This window comes from Rutilus rutilus (assembly GCF_951802725.1).
Source record: "Rutilus rutilus genome assembly, chromosome: 7".
Lineage (NCBI taxonomy): Eukaryota > Metazoa > Chordata > Actinopteri > Cypriniformes > Leuciscidae > Rutilus > Rutilus rutilus.
This window is the reverse complement of record NC_140221.1, coordinates 3,111,651-3,133,833: the sequence shown is the minus strand read 5'-3', so window position 1 is coordinate 3,133,833 and position 22,183 is coordinate 3,111,651. Positions and strand designations below refer to the sequence as shown.

The 22,183-nt window shown below is 36.5% G+C and overlaps 1 protein-coding gene across 3 annotated transcripts in view; it reads left to right on the top strand.

Annotated features, from left to right (window-relative positions):
* The window catches only part of fsd1l (fibronectin type III and SPRY domain containing 1-like), a 44,886-nt gene that overhangs the window by 15,150 nt on the left and 7,553 nt on the right, over positions 1 to 22,183 (top strand). Inside the window, exons 4-11 of one of the 3 annotated variants that reach the window (XM_084413657.1) lie at positions 1,842 to 1,943; positions 3,269 to 3,291; positions 9,248 to 9,369; positions 14,916 to 15,125; positions 16,298 to 16,396; positions 16,908 to 17,037; positions 19,065 to 19,100; positions 21,512 to 21,609. In XM_084413657.1, coding sequence (XP_084269783.1) covers positions 1,842 to 1,943; positions 3,269 to 3,291; positions 9,248 to 9,369; positions 14,916 to 15,125; positions 16,298 to 16,396; positions 16,908 to 17,037; positions 19,065 to 19,100; positions 21,512 to 21,609 — 820 coding nt within the window. The remainder of the gene's footprint in view (positions 1 to 1,841; positions 1,944 to 3,268; positions 3,292 to 9,247; positions 9,370 to 14,915; positions 15,126 to 16,297; positions 16,397 to 16,907; positions 17,038 to 19,064; positions 19,101 to 21,511; positions 21,610 to 22,183) is intronic. The other 2 variants (XM_084413658.1, XM_084413659.1) reach the window with 2 other exon arrangements.

Sequence of the window (22,183 nt, the reverse complement as noted above, 5' to 3'; positions counted from 1 at the left end):
GAGCTCGGCCAGATTCGGCTCGAAGTCGTTCATCTTCGGATGCGGCGCCGCGCGCGTTGTTACAAAAAATGTCGCGCACACCGCCAGGCGAAATTGGGTCTTGCGAACCCAACGCGCGCGACCGCCCACACCGCATTGACGTCATTTTTGCCGCGCGCACCTTCGCGCTCGTGCGGACGCGTCGAGTATAAACCAGGCTTTATTCATGTTATGGCTGATAACCAGCCTGATGGCTGATATTATGCACTATTTGTGTTTACCAGATAAATTAATTACATAAATTATTATTATTAGCAGAATTACTATTAATGCCGGCTTAAAGTATCAGAGACAGCTCTCAGATTTCATCAAAAATATTAATTTGTGTTCCGAAGATGAACGAAAGTCTTACGGGGTTGGAACAACATGAGGGCGAGTAATTACTGACAGAATTTTCATTTTTGGGTGAACTAACCCTTTAATAGTCAGTAATATTATTGATTTGACTGTACCGACAAAATCAGCTGAGATCTGAACTGAGCTGGATGATGACATCACTGTTTCCTGCAGAGCTGAAACAGATCTGAACCGTTCTGTGGTGTATGAGCAGATTTCTTCCAGTTCAGTGGACATGTAGGGTAAAGCTGTTTTTTCTTTTCTTTTCAGTGTCAGGTCATGTTTCTTTAGCTCTCATTTTTAGGTGGAAATTAAAAGTGTAGTGTAATGTAAAACAAGAATCTGTGGATCAGAACCTCACTCCTGAAGGATCTTAGGCATTTACACCTGATCTTTTCACAATCGGATAGCTATCCCATCATAGTGTAATATATTGTTTTGTTTTTCTTATGGGGTTAAGAAATATTACGCTCCCAATTGTGATGTTGGTCTGAATGTCAACACAGCTCTGATTTCTGTTAATGGCTGAATCATAATGAAAAGTAATGTTGAAATTAGGAAAAACAATTGCTTGTGTGATTTTTGCTTAAAGCTGCAGTCCGTTTCTTTTTGGGGTTAAATTTTTTTATTAAACAAACTAAATAGCCCTTAAGTAGTATGTTATTTATCTTATTTCCACGATGGCATGTCTTTTCTGTCTGTGTTTGCGCGTTTACAATTATCCCAATGAGTGCTGCACACTTTGTGGATAAATTACATAAAAATAAATGTTCCAATGTTTAGTTTAATGTACAGTTCAAATAATTCTTCAGGTAATATATTCACTGCTGCCATTAAAAGAAACAAATGAACACCATGACTCCTTTAAGTGTTTGTGTCTGTGTCAGTTTTCCCCAACCAACCAGAAAAAATGAGACTGCCACCGGCCCATGCGAAAACAAGGATAAATATCAGAAGGGCATTCAATTTAGTCACGCAATGCTGATGTTGTTAACATTAACAATTTGAGAACAAAGTATAATTGGTCAGAACATTAGTGGATGTTACTTACTTGTTCAGACGACATTTTCTGGTGAAAACTTTCAATTTTTTTGTTGAAAAATATGTTGGTCAGACTTCCAAAAAGTAGAATATGTGATAGCGAATGCCAGTATCCACACCGGCGGCGACTGACAGCTGCACATTCTCCTCAAAACATTGGATTCATCCGCGCTGTGCCGTGCCGAGGCACAACCCACGTAAAGCTGATAATTCCACGAATAACTGCAATTGCAGATGTCAAACAAAGATGGCGACAAAGAGGAAAAACTACGGACCGCAGCTTTAAGTGTGAAATTTTTTTGCAAGCCTTGAATAGAAAAAAAGATTATACTGTTCAATTTAGAAAAAAACGAGCCTGGATGTTATCAGCTAACACAGATCATTTCAAAGTCATTAATAATGATTTATCTTTCTCTGTCCTCCAGAACCAGCTGACCCAGAGCACCAGTGCATTAGAGAGCGCAGAGGAGCTTCTGGAGTTTGCTAACAATGCGCTGCACATTACAGACGACGCCGAGTTCACTAAGGTAGGCGCATACTGATGTGTTTGATAAAGGATAGTTGCAACTTCGGTCATCTGTTATGTAATTTATTAAAATGCTGGTTTTGTTGTCTCTTAAAATCCCCGTTTACTTTACTGTGGCTTGTTTAAAGTGCCCCTATTATGCTTTTTCGGATATGACCTTTCATGCAGTGTGTGATAGAGCTGTTTGTGAATGTAAAAGGTCTGCAAAGTTTCAGAGATCAAAGATAAAAAGAAAGAACTGCCTGAAATGAGTCGCCAGTCTTACTCACTGCTTGAACCTACATGAGTTTCTGCATAATGGTCTTCATCGGCTGCTCACGAACAATGTCTACTTTGACTGTAGTTGTAGCTGAGACTGGAAGAGTTTGGTTTGTGTTGTCGACATGTCGCTGCCAAAGCTCATGCTGGATTTGATAGGGTAAAACTTGTATGAATCAAGTGTTTTGAAAGCCTCTAGAGATGAAATTCAAATATGCTAATGTGCGTTTGGTTTCACTGAGAGAATTGAGCTGATGCTATATTATGAGAAAATTACACTTTTTTTTTTTTACCCTTGGATGCATGTACACCTATTGAAGGAGACCTGAAAAACAAAATTAGCAACTTTTAAAATAGCAAAATAGGGGCACTTTAAAACTGCAGGCAGAGAGAACCAAGAACAAAACAGGAGTTATACATAATAATTCTGCTTGATTTTTCACATAAAGGATTAGTTCACTTCAGAATTAAATTGACTCACCCCGATGTCATGCAAGATGTTCATGTCTTTCTTTCTTCAGTCGAAAAAAAAAAGAAGTTTTTTGAGGGAAACATTCCAGGATTTTTCTCCATATAGTGACTTCAATGGGGTCCAACGGGTCGAAGGTCCAAATGTGAGTCTCAGTGCAGCTTCAAAGTCTCGACACGATCCAGCCGAGGAATAAGAGTCTTATCTAGACAAACCATCGCTCATTTTATAACAAAAATAAATATATATATATATACACACTTTATAACCACAAATGCTTGTAATTTTAATTCTGAAGTGAACGAATCCTTTAAATAATGCTAATGGATAACAAAAGTCTGTGATTCTATGATCTGTTAATTAAAAGTGAATCTATGAAAATCTAATGTATGTACAAAAAAACAACAACAATCTATTAAACTGCTCATTAACCTGTGCTTTTTATGTTTAGGATCCTACTTTACCCTGTGTTTGTGTGTGTATATCCAGTCCAGCACTGAGCCGAATTGCATGCTTTCACTTCACCCGCATGGCGATACTAACGACCTGCTCTTTTTTACTCTCTTCCTCTTTTTCTTCACCTCAATCACTGTTCCAAGGCTGCCAAACAGATCAAAGATAGGTACAGTATATGTTCCACTCTCTGTGTGCGGTTGTGTGTCCACTGCATGACACATACATTCACATTTTTTTGTTTTGCACTCCTAACACCGTGTCCTAACCAGACGCGATGCGATAAGATTCCAGCGACAATTAATTTGTCTGTCCACACTAGACGCGACGCGACTGCGAGATGCGTCAAAATCAATCAAAACCCACAGCCAATCATAACAGCGTGTGGGCGGAGTCTCGCGGCGAGTGCACAGCACAAGAGAGTAATCTTGACAGCATTCGCAAGAAAATGGATAAGGCTACATAATCAAATGCACAAATATTACACCATTTAAACATTATTAAAAATACATAGGCTACAGTTTGAACGTTCTTGTTTCCATTTGTTTAAAGGGATACTTCACCGATTAGCATCAAGCTTTGTATCAGTAGAAACCCGGTAGTATTTTCGAATGACTATGCTTCCCTCCCTCATGTCCCCCTGAGACCAGAGATTTCTGTATTGTGTGTCTGGAAAAAACCCTCTGATGACACAAAAATCGTCATTTAGCTCATCAGAGGCTTTTGTGTCCAGAGGCGAGAGACTCCAGCCAGTAGGAGGAGCTCGTCCCGCATGTGTTCAACCCGCCCATAGGGGGATCTCACGATAAAACGCAGTATTTTCAGTTTCGTAGCCTATTAGTCGTAACTAGTAGCCTAGCTGTATCATTTCTCCTGATCCTGCCCTCTGTAACCGGTGGGCGTGGCTTGGGAGTGGTCTCGTAGGGCAGCATAGGGCAGATTTATTTTCTGGCTTTTCTCAGTCTAGAAGGCACCAACTTCTAAAATAATTTCATAAATGACCCAATTTAAACACACATTCATCTTTCCAGCTGTGAAATATCCCTTTAATTTCAAGATCTGAGGTGAATTATCCATTGTTGCTTTTACAGCTACAAAGCCGGAGCACTAAATGATATTCAAAGTCACATTACACGCTTTTAACATTAAATAAAGCACATAAACAGTACCTGAGATTATCATCGCCACACTTTGTGTTTGTTGTTCCAGTGCGACGTCGCAGAAAAATAGAAACCGTTTCTAAAATTGAATCGTTGCGTGTCGCCGTCGCGGCTGGTTAGGACAAACACTCTGATTAACATGGAAACGACGCACGTCGCGTGTAGTTAGGACACGGTGTAAGCCCTATACTGACGGTAATTGTTTCTCATGGGGTGGTAGTGTGATTTTATTGCCGTCCAAATCCACAATGTCAGTGTTTTTCTCCAAGGCTTCAATCTCTTGCTTAATTAGTTACTGTTTTTTGACAAACACCAACGCCGTGTGGTGATTTAATTGCCGTCCAAATCCACATCACTGAGTTTACAAAAAGAGATAAATAAAAAATTCACTGTTTAAATCCTTTTTGAGCACTGCAGGGCACCGTACGTTAACGATTGCGCTTCGTTGTTATTTGGATGCATTTTAAAGATCTTGCCTATACTTTTATTACTGAAATGCTGGAAAGTATTCACAAGAACAATATTTCATCACCACTCAAAGGAGAAAGAGAAGAAATGCACATAAACATTTGAAATGACAGCAATTATATACATTAAAAATATAAACCAAGCAGCTTAATGTTTACCTCATGTAAATGCCAGGATGTATTAACTTATTTATACTAATTTCCACATTTTTAAAATGACATCCATCATTTTGAGATAACATACGGAAGATAGACAGAAAACCATCATTTTAACAATGATGTGTCTATCTTCCTATTTTTAAACAGATTTAAATAAATATTAAGTAGGTATTATTATATTATTTTCCTGTTATTAAATTAAATGTGAACTTATTATCATTATTCCAAGCATATGGCATTTTATTTACAGCAGAAAAATCATGCGCACAAAACTCGATCCTCCACCATGAATAAATCGGCATCCGAATGCATGAGTTTTATCACTGAGGTGCTGTTAAAATGTATTTTTTCAGATGTTCACATACGAAACTATTACCGTCCGAATAGAGCTTTAATCAAAGCAATTTTGTGCTGTGTTTGTTGAATGTTTGTTTTGAATTTGAATAAGGAAAATTCAAATTCATGTCTCAATTACAGGTTTAGCACGCATGATGAAAAGTTTGTGGGACAAAAATGATTTATTATTACTATTATTAAATTATGGGACACAGTTGTGTTTGCAATATGGGGAAATCTGAAATCTGTTCATCCCAATTGTCCTCACAATTCAAAAGCTAAAAAAGCATAGTAGTCCTGATAATGTCAATAATATAAAAATAGCAAAAAGGTTCAATAATGGCAAGGTTTAGGGCTGGGCTCGATGGGTCTCGGTCCGCTTCCAAACAAACTCTGGTGCGGTTCGACTGAAATATGAATGCAACACAGAACAAAGACATTCATTCCAAACACTAAATATATGTCATTAAAGCCTTTTTTAATCTTTAGGTTCGGTCTTAAAAATGACAGTGTGAATGCTAAGTGAACCAGGACTAAATGCACCATTTTCTTTTTTGAATCAAGGGCACTATAAGCATGAACACACCCTTAATGATATTAATGCCAACGTGTGTGTGTGTGTGTGTGTGTGTGTGTACGTGTGTACAGGAGTCAGATCTCAGTCAACTGTTGTCTGTGTGCCATTATGTTGGTCGTTCAGACACTTTAGTCATGTGCTGCGTCTGAAATCGAATACTTCCCTATGATATATTATGTGAAAAATACTATGCCAAAAGATTAGTATGTCCAAATACATAGTATGAATGACAACATAACGCAACTGGCGCCGCATTAATCTTACACACTTACACTATATAGAACATACTTAAAACAGTCACAAAGTAGATTTCAAGCCAAATGTTGTATCTGCTGTACCGTATGCGATTTCGGACACAACGCAACTGTGTTAATTTGTGCTGCATGTTAACAAGGATTTTCACTGTTTGCATTAGGATGTGTGCTGAAACTATATTTGCTTTTAATTTGCATTTGCAATTGATTCTCAGACACTTAGTAGCAATAATACAGTAAGCTCAATTTTACCTGCTAGTGAAGGGATAACATTGCGTAACATTAAATACATAAGCCACCAAAATAAGATCTACACCTCTGCCATACCACTTGTGTATGTCGTCTGTGTGTAATAGAGCTGCACGATTCATCGCTAAAAAAGATTGCGGTCTCAATTCAAACACCCACGCGATCTTATTCCTAAATCACAATGATTCGCCTGTGTCTATAAAACACGACAAGTACGAGCAAATAACGATTTTATCAATTACATAGCTACACCAGTAGGTGGCGACGAGATACTAAAAATTTTTTTTGTTATTTAATCATTCATTCAAGAGATTCGTTCAAAAACGCTGATTCATCCAGTAATGATACATTTATAAATTCAAATGTATTACATTTTTTAAAATAGACTGTAGCATTTAATGTTTTGTCATAACCTCTAGTAAATTACATGTTATTTTATTTAGTTGTCTGTTCAGAATCATAATCTCTATTTTAAACAAAAAAAAATGTGATTCTCAATTTATCCAGAATCGTGCAGCTCTGTGTGTTATCAGCCTCAACGCTTTGTAACCCGAGATTCTCCTTATATATATGTAAGCCTATCTGCGGTAGCTTTGCATTCATTAGAAATGAAAAGCTTCTAATGAAGGCGGTGAGACTGATTACACAGTTCTAAAGCATAAATTAATTCCACATGTGTGTACAATGGGAGTGTTATCCTTAAAATTGGATGATTACTGAAATAAGATCTGATAACAGACTATATTTTACTGCAATCCAGCACACTAACTCCTGTTTTACACACTGTGGGAACTCGTTGTGTTATTTATGGGATACTGTGCCAAATATTGTCTTTGATATAAAAAATATAGAAAATTAATTATAAAAGTACAAACTTGGGTTAAACTTTATTTTAAGGTGTCATTGTTACAGTGTAATTATATATTTAAGCACTGAGTAATATTAAGCAACTACATGTACTTACTATAGGGTTAGGGTAGGATTAGGATTTGGTTGAGGGTTAGTTGCATGTAATTATGCATAATTTATAGTTTACTATGGTAAGTACATGTAACATATGTAACAAGGACACAACAAGGACAAAATTAAATGTTTCCCGTAATTTTAAGGTGTCCTTGTTACAGTCTAATTATACATTTAAGTACTAAGTAATATTAATTAACAACATGTACTTACTATAGGGTAAGGTTAGGATTTTTTTGCATGTAATTATGCATCATTTACTGTCTGTAAAGTTTGATAAGAACCCATATGCAGTTTATTTACAAAAACATGAACAAATACAAAAATAAATCAAGATGTGGCTTGACGATAAACATGAACAAACTCACACAAGGTAACAGGGAACAAAGCTAGACAACAGACAATGGTAACATAAGGGCTTATATACACACACACACACAAGACACACCTTAAAGCAATGAACCAATGACCAAACAGAACAGAAAACCACATGACAAAACCAGGAAACAAAGGAACCATGACTACAAAATAAAAGACATGAACATGAAACAAAACCCAAAACAGACATAAAGATTACACCTGTATTTAGCGTCATCCACTTGTGATCCGATTGACCAAAACGCATCTTAATACCAGGTGTAAACAGGGCCAAATACACTGTAAAATAAAGTGTAACTCAGACTTGATCCTCATGAAATCATATGTGGAGGATGAAGACCAAGTTTACATCACATTGGTAAATAATTTACATAGACTTGTTAAATGTTGTGAAGGGCTGTGAAATGAAAACGCAATGCTTAACACAGTAAATGCCAAAATTCACAGAATCGTAGTTACATAAAATATGTTTTATGGAATATGGTGACTCAGAACACATGCGTGAAGATTTTAACTCATGAATTTATGAAACTTTAAACTCAATGAAACAAACTCGACATCCGGATCATGCAAATAAAATATATATTTTTTAACTGATTTAATTGATTGATTTCTATTTTTTTAATACACTGCAAGAACCGTTATGTAACCATGTAAATGGCTACTCAGATGTCTGAAGCACAAGTATAAATTAGCCTTAAATTATATTCATATAAACATATTCAGTGTTATCCAAAAATCTGAGAGCACTTAAATAAAAATATTTTTTTTTAAACTCAGATTAAACTGAAATATTTCTTCCACACTGTTAATATGGAAATAAACAAACTGAACACTAGAAGAGGTCACAGGAGTTCTGAATAACGGAACGACTCAGCTGTATCTATGTGTAAGCAATAAGGTACTCGAGGCTGTGCTGAATCGTCACTGAAGGGCGTTGTTAGGCGCGGCGCGAAGCGACTTATTCACGATACAGCACAGCCTCGAGTACCTAATTGCTTTTATAAAACGGTTACCACACAATACAAATATTAAAGCCAAAAAAATAATAATAATGTTTCAATGCAACTTTCATGACGTAAAATCACTAAAAGCCTTCCTTCCGCTGGAAAAAATAGTCCCTGATACATTATTTCACCTTTAGATGGCGGCAAAGACTGTCTTTATGAGTGAGTCAGTCAGTAGAGAAGACTTTTATATTGAAAGGACTAAAGCTAAACCCCATAACTGTTAAAGACAAGATATCGAACCGGACATTCAAAAGGATTTTATTAAGAATATAGGACTGACCTGAAGGAAGATGCTATATCTACTGTAAATGCTGGTACACGCACTTACTCAAACTCTCATAATACTCTACTCTAGCTTCAATGAACAATATTAATGAGAATGCTAAGAGTCGTTGCTACTTGCTAGCGGTGTTGTGTAGTGATACATAGAACCATTGGGTGAAGCCGTCTTAGCCGTGTTTTATCGTGAATAAAACACAGCTACTGACCGATCAGAATCAAGGATTGGAACTAACCGTTTTATAAAGTTATATATATCAAATAACCATATCCTTATTATTTTGCTCTTGTAGGGTCACAATGGCTCCTGCCTTCCGCTTGACTATGAAGCCCAAAGCCACAGATAACATGACGCACCTGATGGTGGACTTCAGTCAGGAGAGACAGATGCTGCAGGGCCTCAAGTTCCTCCCCGGTGAGTTCATTAATTACTAACTGGTTATTTCGCTGCTTGTATTACCGCATCAACCTCTCTTGAGTTTGAACCTGCAACCTTTCAGCTACCAACTCAGCGTCCACCATCTGCATCTTAGTTACTAAACCTGTGATAGAAGAATTTAACACAGGGGTGCAAAACAGGGCCAAAGTCCTAGAATTTAGATTTAACTCTAATTAAACACAGCTAATCAAGCTAATCAAGTATTTCAGGCTTATTTGAAAACTACAGGTATGTATGTGATCCTTTTCCCAGGTATTCATGCAATAGGCCCGCTATAGAACCTATATTGCATTAAAGTGCCCCTATTATGGATTTTTGAAAATGACCTTTCATGTAGTGTGTAGCATAGCTGTAAGTGAATGAAAACATCCTGCAAAGTTTTAAATCTGAAAGTTCACGTATATAAAGTTATTGTCTTTCAAAAGTAAGAGTCGACTCTGAGTCAATGAAATTAATCGTCTTTCAAACGAGTCATAATCCGTTTTGTTGTGACGTCGAGACGAAACATTAGCGTATTGCGCATGCAGACACCAGGTAAAACTTGAACCTCAAACCTGCAGCTGACTCCTGTGGATACTGGATAGCATCATGTCGAGAAGACCCCGTGCTCTACAACACTGCCGAGCAAGGACGAGCATGTGAAGAATCAGTGGTTAAAATTCATCTTTACCACGATATCACAGCAGTATAATCCTAAACTTTTGCTGTGTTCCCTTTATTTCACTGACGACTGCTTCTCAAATCTCGGAGTTCACTGCAGGATTCACAAACCGCTTGCTCTTAAAAGATGGTGTTCAAAATACTTAGTTTTGAGTTTTATATTGTGTAGGTCTCCTGCTAACTGGCTAACTCACGTTATTACTGTCTTACTGAAATACTTCTGCTGATCAGCTGTGGGCCACTATTACCTATAACTGTGTCTATTAATGCAGATCGTCTGTCATTCTCACTAATTTGAGGAAAGATTAAGCATGGAGCAAGATTTGTTTTACCAAAGTTTATGTTACAGTCATTCACGCTAGAGCTCGGCTAATGTATGCACTGTTATTGATACAGTTCATCGCAATAAATTAGAAACATACTCTGTAAATAATAAGTATAAGTAAAATAATTGGTTTGTTGATGGACATGCACTTGATAATGCTGATGGTGAGGAATTACAGTTGCAACATCCCATAATACCTCAAACGTCCGGCTAGAGTCTTCCTTGCGATGGAGGTTCGGGTTGAATGAACAGTTCTTCCAATGTTTCATCATCAGACTCGTGTTCACCTTGATATGGTAAAATTGACGTCATTGTTCATTACTGTGTTTAGTTTATGGGGTAGAAAGCCTCAGGACAAGCAGAGCTGACGTTCTTATGGCAATGGGCATGTAGACCAATCACAACAGACTGAGCTGTCTGGCCAATCAGAGCAGAGAAGCTCGCGGAAAGGAAGGATTTAGAGAGATTGATTCATCTGACGAGTCGTTTAAGAATCATTGAAAATGTGGTGATGTGCAAATGTAGGCCTATATTATGAGAAAATTTAACTTTTTTTACCTTTGATGGATGTAAACCTGTTGTAGGAGCCTCTGAAACAACATTAGGAAACTTTAAAATATCATAATAGGGGCACTTTAAATGATAAACATTATCAGAGTTCTTAATTAAAGATGCATTGCTGGCAAATTATCTAAAAAAAGCATTTGTTTCGTGATTTTGAGTTTAAGGGCCAGATTTACAGATAATGTGCGAATTAAAGAACAGATGCAGTAGCTCATTCATTCATTCATTCATTCATTATAACCAACACAATCTATGAAGAGCAGCTCATATCAGCATAGGGTCGAGGATATTCAGGTGCAGGTTATCTGCTAACAATACATGTGAAGTACATAAAAAATCACGTGGCTTGGCAAACGATATGTTCGGATAACGTCTTACTCTGGCATATTAAATAAATGAAGACGAGTGGAGAAAATTCCCTCCCTTCTACCACATAATAATGCCACAAATACCAGTAAATTGACTAGCGCATACTTTAGTAAATCACGCTGCATGATTCATTTAAATACTGTCAATACAATTTTATGTCTGAAAGGCAAACACCTACAAATGCATATGCAATAAGGTCAGCCGCAAAAATAACCCTGTCCATGCATTTTCAGCACTAATGTTTCCCTGCATTCCTTCAGTAGTTCTGGCCCGAAGTCTTAAAATTGCACAATCAAAAGAATCAATTATTTGCATGTGTTATGATGAGCTCTGCTGAGTTGTGGTTCATCATATAGGGTGAGCGCACTGACTTCTTGCTCATCTGCTCTTGTGGTCTGGATGTGTCATGATGACTCTGCTCTTTTGTGAGTCACTCTGGCTCACAGGTCTACAAATGCACCAAATTTCGTCAGCATTTTAAAAATATCACTGTAAAATAACCCCCCTCTCAGCTCTGATATTACAGTTCAGGAAGAGGATTCGGGTAGTGCATTTCTGATTGGCTTTCTAAACGCTTCAGTAGATATCAACATTTCTGCTTAGTCTTTCTGCCTCATCACTCATGAGCCACCTTTACATTTGACGACCCCTGATATAAGTCTCTGCGTTTAAGTATCTCTCTGCTTCTGTGTCCTTATGACTCCAAATGACACATTTCATGAATATTCATTTTCTTAAACTGACATTCCCAGGTAATCTTCCCAGACTGTGCCAGTTTAATATTTGCACAGATATTGTTCCATTGCCTGGTATGCATTAAAAAATAATTTGGAGTACGATTTAGTCAATCAGAAACAAAGGCACTTTACAATACTTGTTCTTTTATTATTTATTATTTTTTTATTTATTCTCCCTTTCCATGGTTTAATTTTTGGGAGAAAATAGGGTGGGTAATGTAATGTAATGTAAAATGAGAAGACATCTTTGTAATGTTTTATAAATGTGATTTGAATTCAGTTTTGTCTTTCTCTTCAAAAAGCAAAAAAAAAAATATATATATATATATATATATATATATATAAATTATTTTTTTGGATCTAATCTATTTTTTTTAAGCTAATTTCTGTGATGTCAAAACTCGATATGGTTAGATCAGATAAAAATATTCAACATAATTTTAACAGTTAAAATTCTCAGTGCATTGATTGGATATTTCTTACATAATTGTAAGTTTGATCATCCTAAAATCCCTGAGATTTGTGCAAAGTTGCTCGAATGACATGCTTAAATGAATGTGACACATTATTTGCAAACTTACAAAAATACTAAATACCGAATCTATGTCAACGTCAAATGTGTGGAGATTAACACCACACATTTTCTGATTTCCTGACCTTTCAACATTGTCTGGCTCATTCTGACATCTGCAGAATTTCCCTTATGAAATAGCATCAGCTGCTAAAAATACAGTGAATATAGCCAATGACAGATCTGTGCTTTTAATACAAGCAGAGTGTATCAGAGTGACCGTACAGCGTAACTGCAATAGAGCAAGTGAAGAGTGGCGTTATTTACGACTGGATGTTATCTTTGGACGGGGGGTCTTTAACAGGTTATTTAGGATTCGAGATGATCTCACACACACAACATGATTTTAGAACATATTTCAATATATATAAATAGAATAACTCTCTATTAATGTGACCACCTGGTTATTACTCTGTCCCGCAAAATCATATCTACGTCCTACAACAATGCGGGACACGTGTGAGAGAGATGCATTTACTACTATTATACTATGTAAATATTGATTTGCATAAGTTGGAAAGCATATTTTCCATCACATTGGATAATAACTATTTAAATTGCCAATAAGCTTTGTTAATTGTGAACGGCTCTGTGACTGTCGATCAATTTATCCAGGTTTGAGAGATACAATATCATTTACTCTACTGGACCTATTCAGTCTGCTAAATATGATGAGGCTAGTTCACATTTTATACTAAAATCAATTTCCTTAATTAGCAACTAGTTTATTTTTCTTCCTTCACAAACAGTATTTTCAATCACACAGTATTAATATTTCTATGTTACAAATATTCAAATTATCACAGAAGTACTGGTATAAAAGTTTATAGAGGGTATATGAACACCGATGTCTGCGATCAACATTGAGTAAATCATCTTTTAAAAGTAAATTGACTATATGCACAGAACATTCAGAAGAACTTCTGCAAAAATATAAAAGCCAGCTGGAAAACTTCCAGTAAAATGTTGCTTGTTGGTGTGGTGGCATCTTCAATGTTGTAACATCAATAGTGTAATGCTTAGTTTATAATCAGAATATAGTCACTTAAATAGTCAGACCTAGCATTAGTTTAGTTATTTAAACGTAAGATGACATAAAAAAGACACGTCCCTCAGTGTTCCTACTCAGCAAAATTCAATTCAACCATCAGTTTTCACACTTTGGTGTGAAAAAAGAATCAACCCTGTAAATTGAAGATTTATTGTGCACTTTATTTAGATTCATTGAACAAAATGGGAGTTTTCACTAGTGTGCCGAAATCATTGAGCTTGCGCTGCACTGACTGAAGGCTTCTGTGATTATAGAGGTGCTTGCTTCCAGTGTAATTCATTCACACTTTTGTGAGTACTTCATACTTCACCTTGACAAAATTAATTTTTAAACCTAGTGATTTTATAATGTTTAATATTTATTCAAAAGCGAAACTAAGTGAAAAATTATTACAGGAAATGGCTAATATGAGCCAATAAATGCTCCTCTGCCGCCATCTACAGGTTGTAGTGGTAATTAATGTCTTTTTTATTTTTATAAAAGTGTTTCCTATCAAATGTTGGATTTCCTACATCTTGAAACGTTCAGTTTTGCAAATAGGGACAATCTCAGAAGGATGAAAAAATTATGTTTTTGGTCATCACATTAAAAACAACAATTTAAGTGCTGGTGTGTGTGTGTCCAATTACAGACACTGTATTTCTTATTTAAACGTTCCCATTAGCTTCAAGTCAATAAAACTGGTTTAATGGTAAATTAGGTATGTGTGATTACTGCATGAAAATATAAATACAACATTAAAAAGTCAACCATTGATGGTTTAGTGTAGATGTACAGAAGGACAGCTAAGAGTTCACCGCAAACGCCCAAACTGGCTTATCGAAAACCAGGAAGTAACTGCGCATATGGTCAATTAATGCTTCAGATATAAAGATTGTATCAATTCCATCATTACGCCATTAAGTGGCGACAAGTGACTGTTAAAAATATATATTTGTCATTGAATCATTCATTCAAGAGATGCGTTAAAAAAGCTGATTCATCCAGTAATAAAACTAGTGAAGTCTTTATGAGTGAGTCATTGAATCATTCACTCAACCCGATTTTTTAAAAGCATTTTAAAAAGACTGCAGCAATTAGCATTTTGCCAGAACCTCTAATAAATGACATGTTATTTTGTGTAGTTGTCTGCTCAGAATCGTAGGAAACTCATGATCTCTATTTATCCAGAATGGTGCAGTTCAAGGTGATACAGTGAGTATGCATGAAAACGCTCAGTGCACTGTTGTGATCTTCCCCACTTAGTGCCAAGAGCCCCAGAGATCGTGCTCGGGGACTGTCTGGTGATGGATAATGAGGTGACCGTAAGCTGGAGAATGCCGATGGAGGACAGCAAGATCGACCATTACATCTTAGAGTACAGAAAGACCAGCCACGAGGGTCTGCCGCGTGTGAAGGACGAGCAGTGCTGGGAGGTGCTGGACGACATCAGGACCACTGAACACACACTACAAGGTGCTGATGGCGTTGTGCAGCTGCAGAGTTGCTTTAGCACCGTTGATGTAAGGAATAATTGATGACGGGATGCGTGGTGCATCATGGCCGTTACAGCTCGGGTGTGCATTATTTTCAATAATTCAACGGCCCAATCTTATAATTCAGCAGTCAATTATTCTGCTCATACTACGGTTACCACAACTCAAGACATTGTTCAGATGTTGTATTTCGAAACATTTGTCAGGTTTTTGTCCTTAAAACACTCTTGCATGTAGGAGCGATTTCTTACGCATCTCATCCCATGCCTCCGTTGCTTATTCCAAAGCGTCATTTAAGAGCTAGTAATGGAGGCTTGAGCCACTGATAGCAGACTAATGCAGTTATTAATGCAGTTATAGAGAGAGAGAGATTGATTAAGCGTGTGTGAATTACCTGAGTCTGTGTGTCTCTACTAATAGTGAAACTGTATGTTTATCTGCTTCAAGAACAGCGCCGTTATTACCTCACTAGTGAGAAATGTCACGTAGCTTTTAAGTTGCTAAACTATTTTACTGATAAAATCGTCAGAGCAGCGCTGATGACACGTTTCTGTGCGAGTGTGTGTCTGTACTGTGTGTGTGTGTGTGTGTGTGTGTGTTTGTTTGAGCGGGAGAAAGAGAGTATGTGTTTTCCGTTCATAATAAAATGTCATTTTGTGGCAAAAAACATGGAAATAATTTGACGTTTTTATCCTATTGTTTACTAAATTGTTTTTGCTCGATCAGTGTCATTGGGTTTTGGTTCTTGGAACTACTTTAGCTGTGCGTCTCCCTGAAAATAATATAATATTTTGTGTTTTGTTCATATTCTGAATTAGATTTTATTGTTTATTTTAATTTGAGTTGATTTAGTCATTTTTATTAGTTTTTTTTATATATCTGTATAGTTTTTATGTTTTATTTTATTTAGTTTTAGTTATTTTACTACTTCAACTAAAATTAAACAAAAATTAAGCAACTAGCTGAAATAAAAATAAGTTTGTTTTCTGTTTTATTTTAGCTAATGTTTGTTTTATTTCAAGTAAAATTTTTTAAGTTTTAGTTAACGATAATAAAACTAGCAGTTATGTGCTGTTTTTCATGACCTTGTTTAAAATATTCTACATTTCCCACTTTTATGCACAAGCATAAAATATTCTATTCATTCGGCAGGGTTAAGATTTGACTCCAAATTCATGAACTTCCGGGTACGAGCATGTAACAAAGCAGCCGCGGGTGATTATTCGGACCCGGTCACCTTGGAAACTAGAGGTAGGGTTGTGTATTAAACTATATAAAATCATTATATATATATATGCATATGTGTTTGTGTGTTTTTTCAAAGGTATGGGGTCAGATTTTATTTTAAACGTGACAGTAGAGACATTTATAATGCTGTTCTTTTGAACTCTATATTCATCAAAGAATCCCGAAAAAATGTGTCCTGCTCAGTTTCCTCAAAAATATTAATGTTTTTCAACATTGATAACAATCATAAAAGTTTCTTGAGCAGCAAATCAGCATATCAGAATGATCTCTGAAGGACCATGTGACACTGAAGACTGGAGTAATGATGCTGAAAATTCAGCTTTGATCACAGGAATAAATTACATTTTACAGTATTTTCAAACAGACATTCAAACATTTTAAAGTTATAGCTATAATATTTCACAACCTTATAGACCCCAAACTTTTGACAGTAGTTTTATTTGTAAAAAGGAATGTTACTGAATTGTCCTATTAGTACTTCTGTGATATTGATGGTTGTGTCTCTCTGTGTTAGCATTTAACTTCAGCTTTGACTCCACGTCATCTCATCTGAATCTGAAGGTGGAGGACCGGGGCGTCGAATGGGATCCGCAGGGAGGAAAAGGCCTAGACAGCAAAGTCAAAGGGAAGGAGAACAAGGGCAGGTAAGAAGTTTCAAATATAGCATCGTTGTTTCATTGAATCAGCCGTGGATGAGATTAAACAAACATGTTTTTGCACTCTCAATTTCTGAGTCAGAAGACAGAGACCTGAATGTTGCCGCTGTCGGGCGAAAACCTCGGATCTCCATATTTCGTCATTTTTATTCATAAATCATTACTATTGGTCACCCTTTACGTCTGTCTGTGGGTTTTGCAAATATCTAAGCAATGAAAAATATTAAAAAGTGCTTGACTAAAACCTCATAACTCAATTGGATACTCAAACTGTCAGTCAAACCTCATAACTCCGCCCACGTCTCGTGAATGAAGTGCTGCACACAGTTCGTCACTGCTTGTTTGCAATGCAATGATACATAAAGACCTGGTTGTTTGAAAAAGTACTGTATTTTCACCCACATAGCTACAATAAACTTCATAACCTGTACGTTTTTGAAAACGTAATGCGATGCCTTTTCTGCCTCAGATACAGCGGTTCTAATGATGGACGACACACGTACGTCCCAAATTACCTGAAATTTGGTAGTCAAAAACCTCGTAACTCCATTTGAGCTTGATTTTGCTTCAATGTTAATAATATAATGACACATTCAACTGTCTGACCATACATGATGCCACAATATCAGCTTTGACAATGTGATGTTTAATTATTTAAAAAAGTAAAAGTGTTTTTTTCCATTTCCTGAAAAGTAGCGTTTTTTGGAGACACGAGGTTTCCGCCCGACAGTGACGATATGTGATGTGGTGTGTGTTAGTAGATTTATTAGTAAAAGATAGTGACATCAGTTAGTGTAAAGCCCTATCTGGAGTATAATGTACTACAGCGCTGTTAATGTTACCTAATTCGCTTTGGTAATTGAAATAAAGATGAAATAAAATAAAATATAATTATTAGATGAAAAAATCTTCAATTTAAATGAAAATTTGAAATTAAACTGAAATTACTGAAATAAGTGTATGTTGAAGTACTAAAATTACTACAACTAATATTTAAGCCAATTAAGAATATACTATATATACTATACTATAGTATATAAATAATACTATAATAATACACTGATATGATCATGTGAATAATTACTAACCTTCTCTGTCATTTTAATCCCATCCAAATGGCCCATTATGAACTTTTTCCAGACTGCAGCCTTCTTTACCCTTTATAAAACCTAAAAAGAAAAGCAGTAGATGCTCATCTCTGTGATTTTTACACTTATCCTGTGCAAATCGCCGATATACTTTACAGACGTCCGTCTTTGCTGTTATGTAATGCTCACTTATAATAAATCTCCACAGAACACTGGTACTTTAATTACGCTGTTGAAATGAGTCTTTAGCAAATCTCAAAATAAATATATCTATTTTTATTACTATACATTATTTTGGTCAACTTCGGTTGTTTTTAAATTGTGCTTTATAAATAAACATTTTATCGTATTTCAAAAATAGTGTAGAATTTTAAAATCTGCCATTTGTGACCCTGGACCACAAAACCAGTCACATGGGTCAATTTTTTTACATTGAGATTTATGCATCACATGAAAGCTGAATAAATAAGATTTCCGTTGATGTATGGTTTGTTAGGATAGGACAATATTTGGCCGAGATACTATTAGAAAATCTGGAATCTGAAGGTGCAAAAAAATTGAACCATTGAGAAAATCTCCTTTAAAGTTGTGCATTTATGTTGGCGATTGTGCTGCATTCACTCACACAAATACATGTTTTATATATTTACGGTAGTAAATTTACAAAATATCTTCATGGAACATCATCTTTACTTAATGTCCTAATGATTTTTGGCATAAAAGAAAAATCGATAATTTTGACCCATACAATGTATTGTTGGCTATTGCCACAAATATACCCGTGCGACATGTGACTGATTTTGTGATCCAGGGTCACATTTATCAGTTATTGGCAATAACTTAAAAAGCATTATCGGCTTATCAGTCCTAGATGTCGATGCATCCCTGATAACTCCCTGCTCTTGTTCTTTCCTTTCTACCAATCAGCAGTGCACATTTCACCAATCTGAAGAATATGTCCAGGTGACCGTGTGTCTGTTAGCGCTGGCCTTTAGCTCTCTCTCTGAGCGCACTGAACCGACCGCTGGCTTACCTAGAGCTCCTCTACGGGCTGTGTGTTCACTGACACTGATCTGAGCAAAGCACTGCATGAAAAAGGATCACAGATCACAGCTTTAATACAGTATCTTCACACATTACCTACTTAATTATTGCTGAATTAAAAGAATTCTCTAAATAATTTATGTGTGATCCTTATTTATGGAGTGTCTGTTCTTCTAAAGGGGTTTTCTGTGTTTCTAATCTGAGTGCTCTTGTATTGATTACGGATTTTGCATGTGCCACTTGTGTTACTGAAAGTAGAATATATAAAAAGATCTATCATATGATATATTTTTGTATTATTATTATTATGATGATTCTGACCAAAAATTCAACCTGTACTTAACACCTTTTCTATCACTTCCCTCTTTCAAACTTTGCCATTTCTTGAAATGCTTTCAAATGATGACCTAAATTTTGGTTGTGCAACTTTTAATTCAACTTAATACTAAATATAAAGTTGCTTTTCCATGCTCACATCCTTATGACTGTGGTGAGTAAGCGTTCGCCGGAAATCACCGCTTTTATGCTTTTCTCATCAGTCATTTCATTACGGCAAACAAAGTGCACTGACCTACATCAATTTTGCATGCAATTACACCTGTCATGCTTTGAAACTAAAGCATCTGGTATGTTGCTAAGTATCTTGAGATAATGCTCAGTCTTTTAGGACGTTTTTAAATGCCTTTTGTTTGGGTCGTCTTTCACCGGCCAGCTGTTCTTTTGGTAACGTGTGGAATCTTACAGATGGCTAATGGAGGAAGGGAAAGGAATTAATCATTCCTTAATCATGCTTCAATAAAAATACACTTATTTGTGCACTTTGTTGAATTCTATATCAAGTACACTACAAAATACACAATCAATTGCCTGTAGTGTTGCGTAATTGCTCTATAATAGCCATTCATAGTCTGCACAGCCATTATTGTTCAAATTATTAAGAGACATAGAAGCCTTTTTTGGTGTTTTTTGTTTTTGTTGCATTAAACTATTTGAGTAGCATTGCATCATTTGTGCTACTGTGGCTAACATGTTACGCATTGCTTTTTTTCATGAATCTCTCCAGATTTTCCATAGTTTGTTCCCACCACCATCACGAACAATAGGGTTGGGTTGAAAATATAAATTTCCCGATTATAATCAGTTCTCATTTTGATTAACTGATATAGATTCTTAAATATTTTGTGCTGCGCTGTTTTCAGTTGATGTGTAAACCAAACTTGACCGAACATTGTCCGCCATCCAATAAATTGCAGTAAGTTGAGTGCTTTGTTGCTTTATGAAACAAAGTCTTGGATTTCAAATTATGTAAATTTTATTACAAAATTCAAACGTTTGTTGCTCTATAGTGTGGCGTAACTGATCGCTGTGGGAAGTGAACCGATCATCTCTTCCACTTTACTACTAGTTATAGCACAAAATAAAGATAAATGAACATTAGAAGGTATGTTGAAAGATACTTACTCAATTGTACCATGTCATTTTAAATGTTTGTATACACAATTAGTGATTAATTTTGTCTTTAATATTAATATACTGACTGACAGGTTGCTGTATAGTTTACAGCAATTTGACACTGTACCTGACATATATCCAAATTAATCGGTATTAAATCTTATCGGGATCTGATCTGAATCACAAGCATGTGAATTGAAAACTAATCGAATTGTGAAATTTGTGTCAATACCCAGCCCTAACAAACAGGGACGTGCTGTGTTTGATAACTAAATGAAAGTGTTCTCTTCTCTTCTCTTCTCTTCTCTTCTCTTCTCTTCTCTTCTCTTCTCTTCTCTTCTCTTCTCTTCTCTTCTCTTCTCTTCTCTTCTCTTCTCTTCTCTTCTCTTCTCTTCTTGTCTCTTCTCTTCTCTTCTTGTCTCTTCTCGTCTCGTCTCTTCTCGTCTCTTCTCGTCTCTCCTTGTCTCTTCTCGTCTCTTCTCTTGTCTCTTCTCTTCTTTTCTCTTCTCTTGTCTCTTCTCATCTCGTCTCTTATCTTCTCTTCTTGTCTCTTCTCGTCTCGTCTCTCCTTGTCTCTTCTCGTCTTTTCTCTTCTCGTCTCTTCTCATCTCGTCTCCTCTCTTCTTTGTCTCTTCTTGTCTCTTCTCGTCTCGTCTCTTCTCGTCTTGTCTCTTCTAGTCTCTTCTCGTCTCTTCTCTTCTCGTCTCATCTCGTCTCATCTCGTCTCATCTCGTCTCTTCTCTCTGTGTGCTGTGGTATTAGGAGTGTGTGTTTAGTGTTTTGATGATTTATCTCTGCACTCAAACCATCTGATGTGTGTGCATTGTGTGTGTGTACAGTATGTGTAGTGACGGTTTGTGTGTCTGTGATGATTTCAGAAGTGGAACTCCGTCTCCTAAACGAACATCAGTGAGCCGCTCACCGGCCACCAGAGGAGCCAGGGACCGCTTCACCGGAGAGTCCTACACAGTTCTGGGTACCAAAATAGCCTTAGAAATGTTAAGATGTTTCAGTCTACACTGCCATCCAAAAGTCTGGAATCGGTGTGGAAGAAGTTTTTTCAAGTGATCAATTCCTTTTCATGTCTTTTAAAGAGGACCTATTATGCCCTTTTACAATGTCTTGTTTTTTGGCTCTACTAGAACAGGTTTTTATGCTTGAATGTTCAAAAACACATTATTTTCCCCATATTCTCCTTTGTTGCAGCTCGTCTCTTCCCAGTCTGTCAGTAACGCTCTGTTTAGTTCCTGTCTCTATGAAGCCCCTCCTTCTGAAAAGCACACTGTGCTCTGATTGGTCGGCTGGAGTAGTGTGTTTTGATTGTTCGAGCGCTTCGAGTGTGTTTGGGAAATGTCCCGCCCCTTTCCATAACCACCAGTTTCAACACACTACTAACTAACTCAACCAGGCCCCGCCCCTTTATTCTGCGTATGAATTATTTAAATGAGGAATATTGTGACGTGTTCGTTCCCGGAAGAAACTCAAGACTACAATAGAGGTGTTTCAGGGAGTTCAGAAACACTGACACTGATATATAGAGAATAACTCCC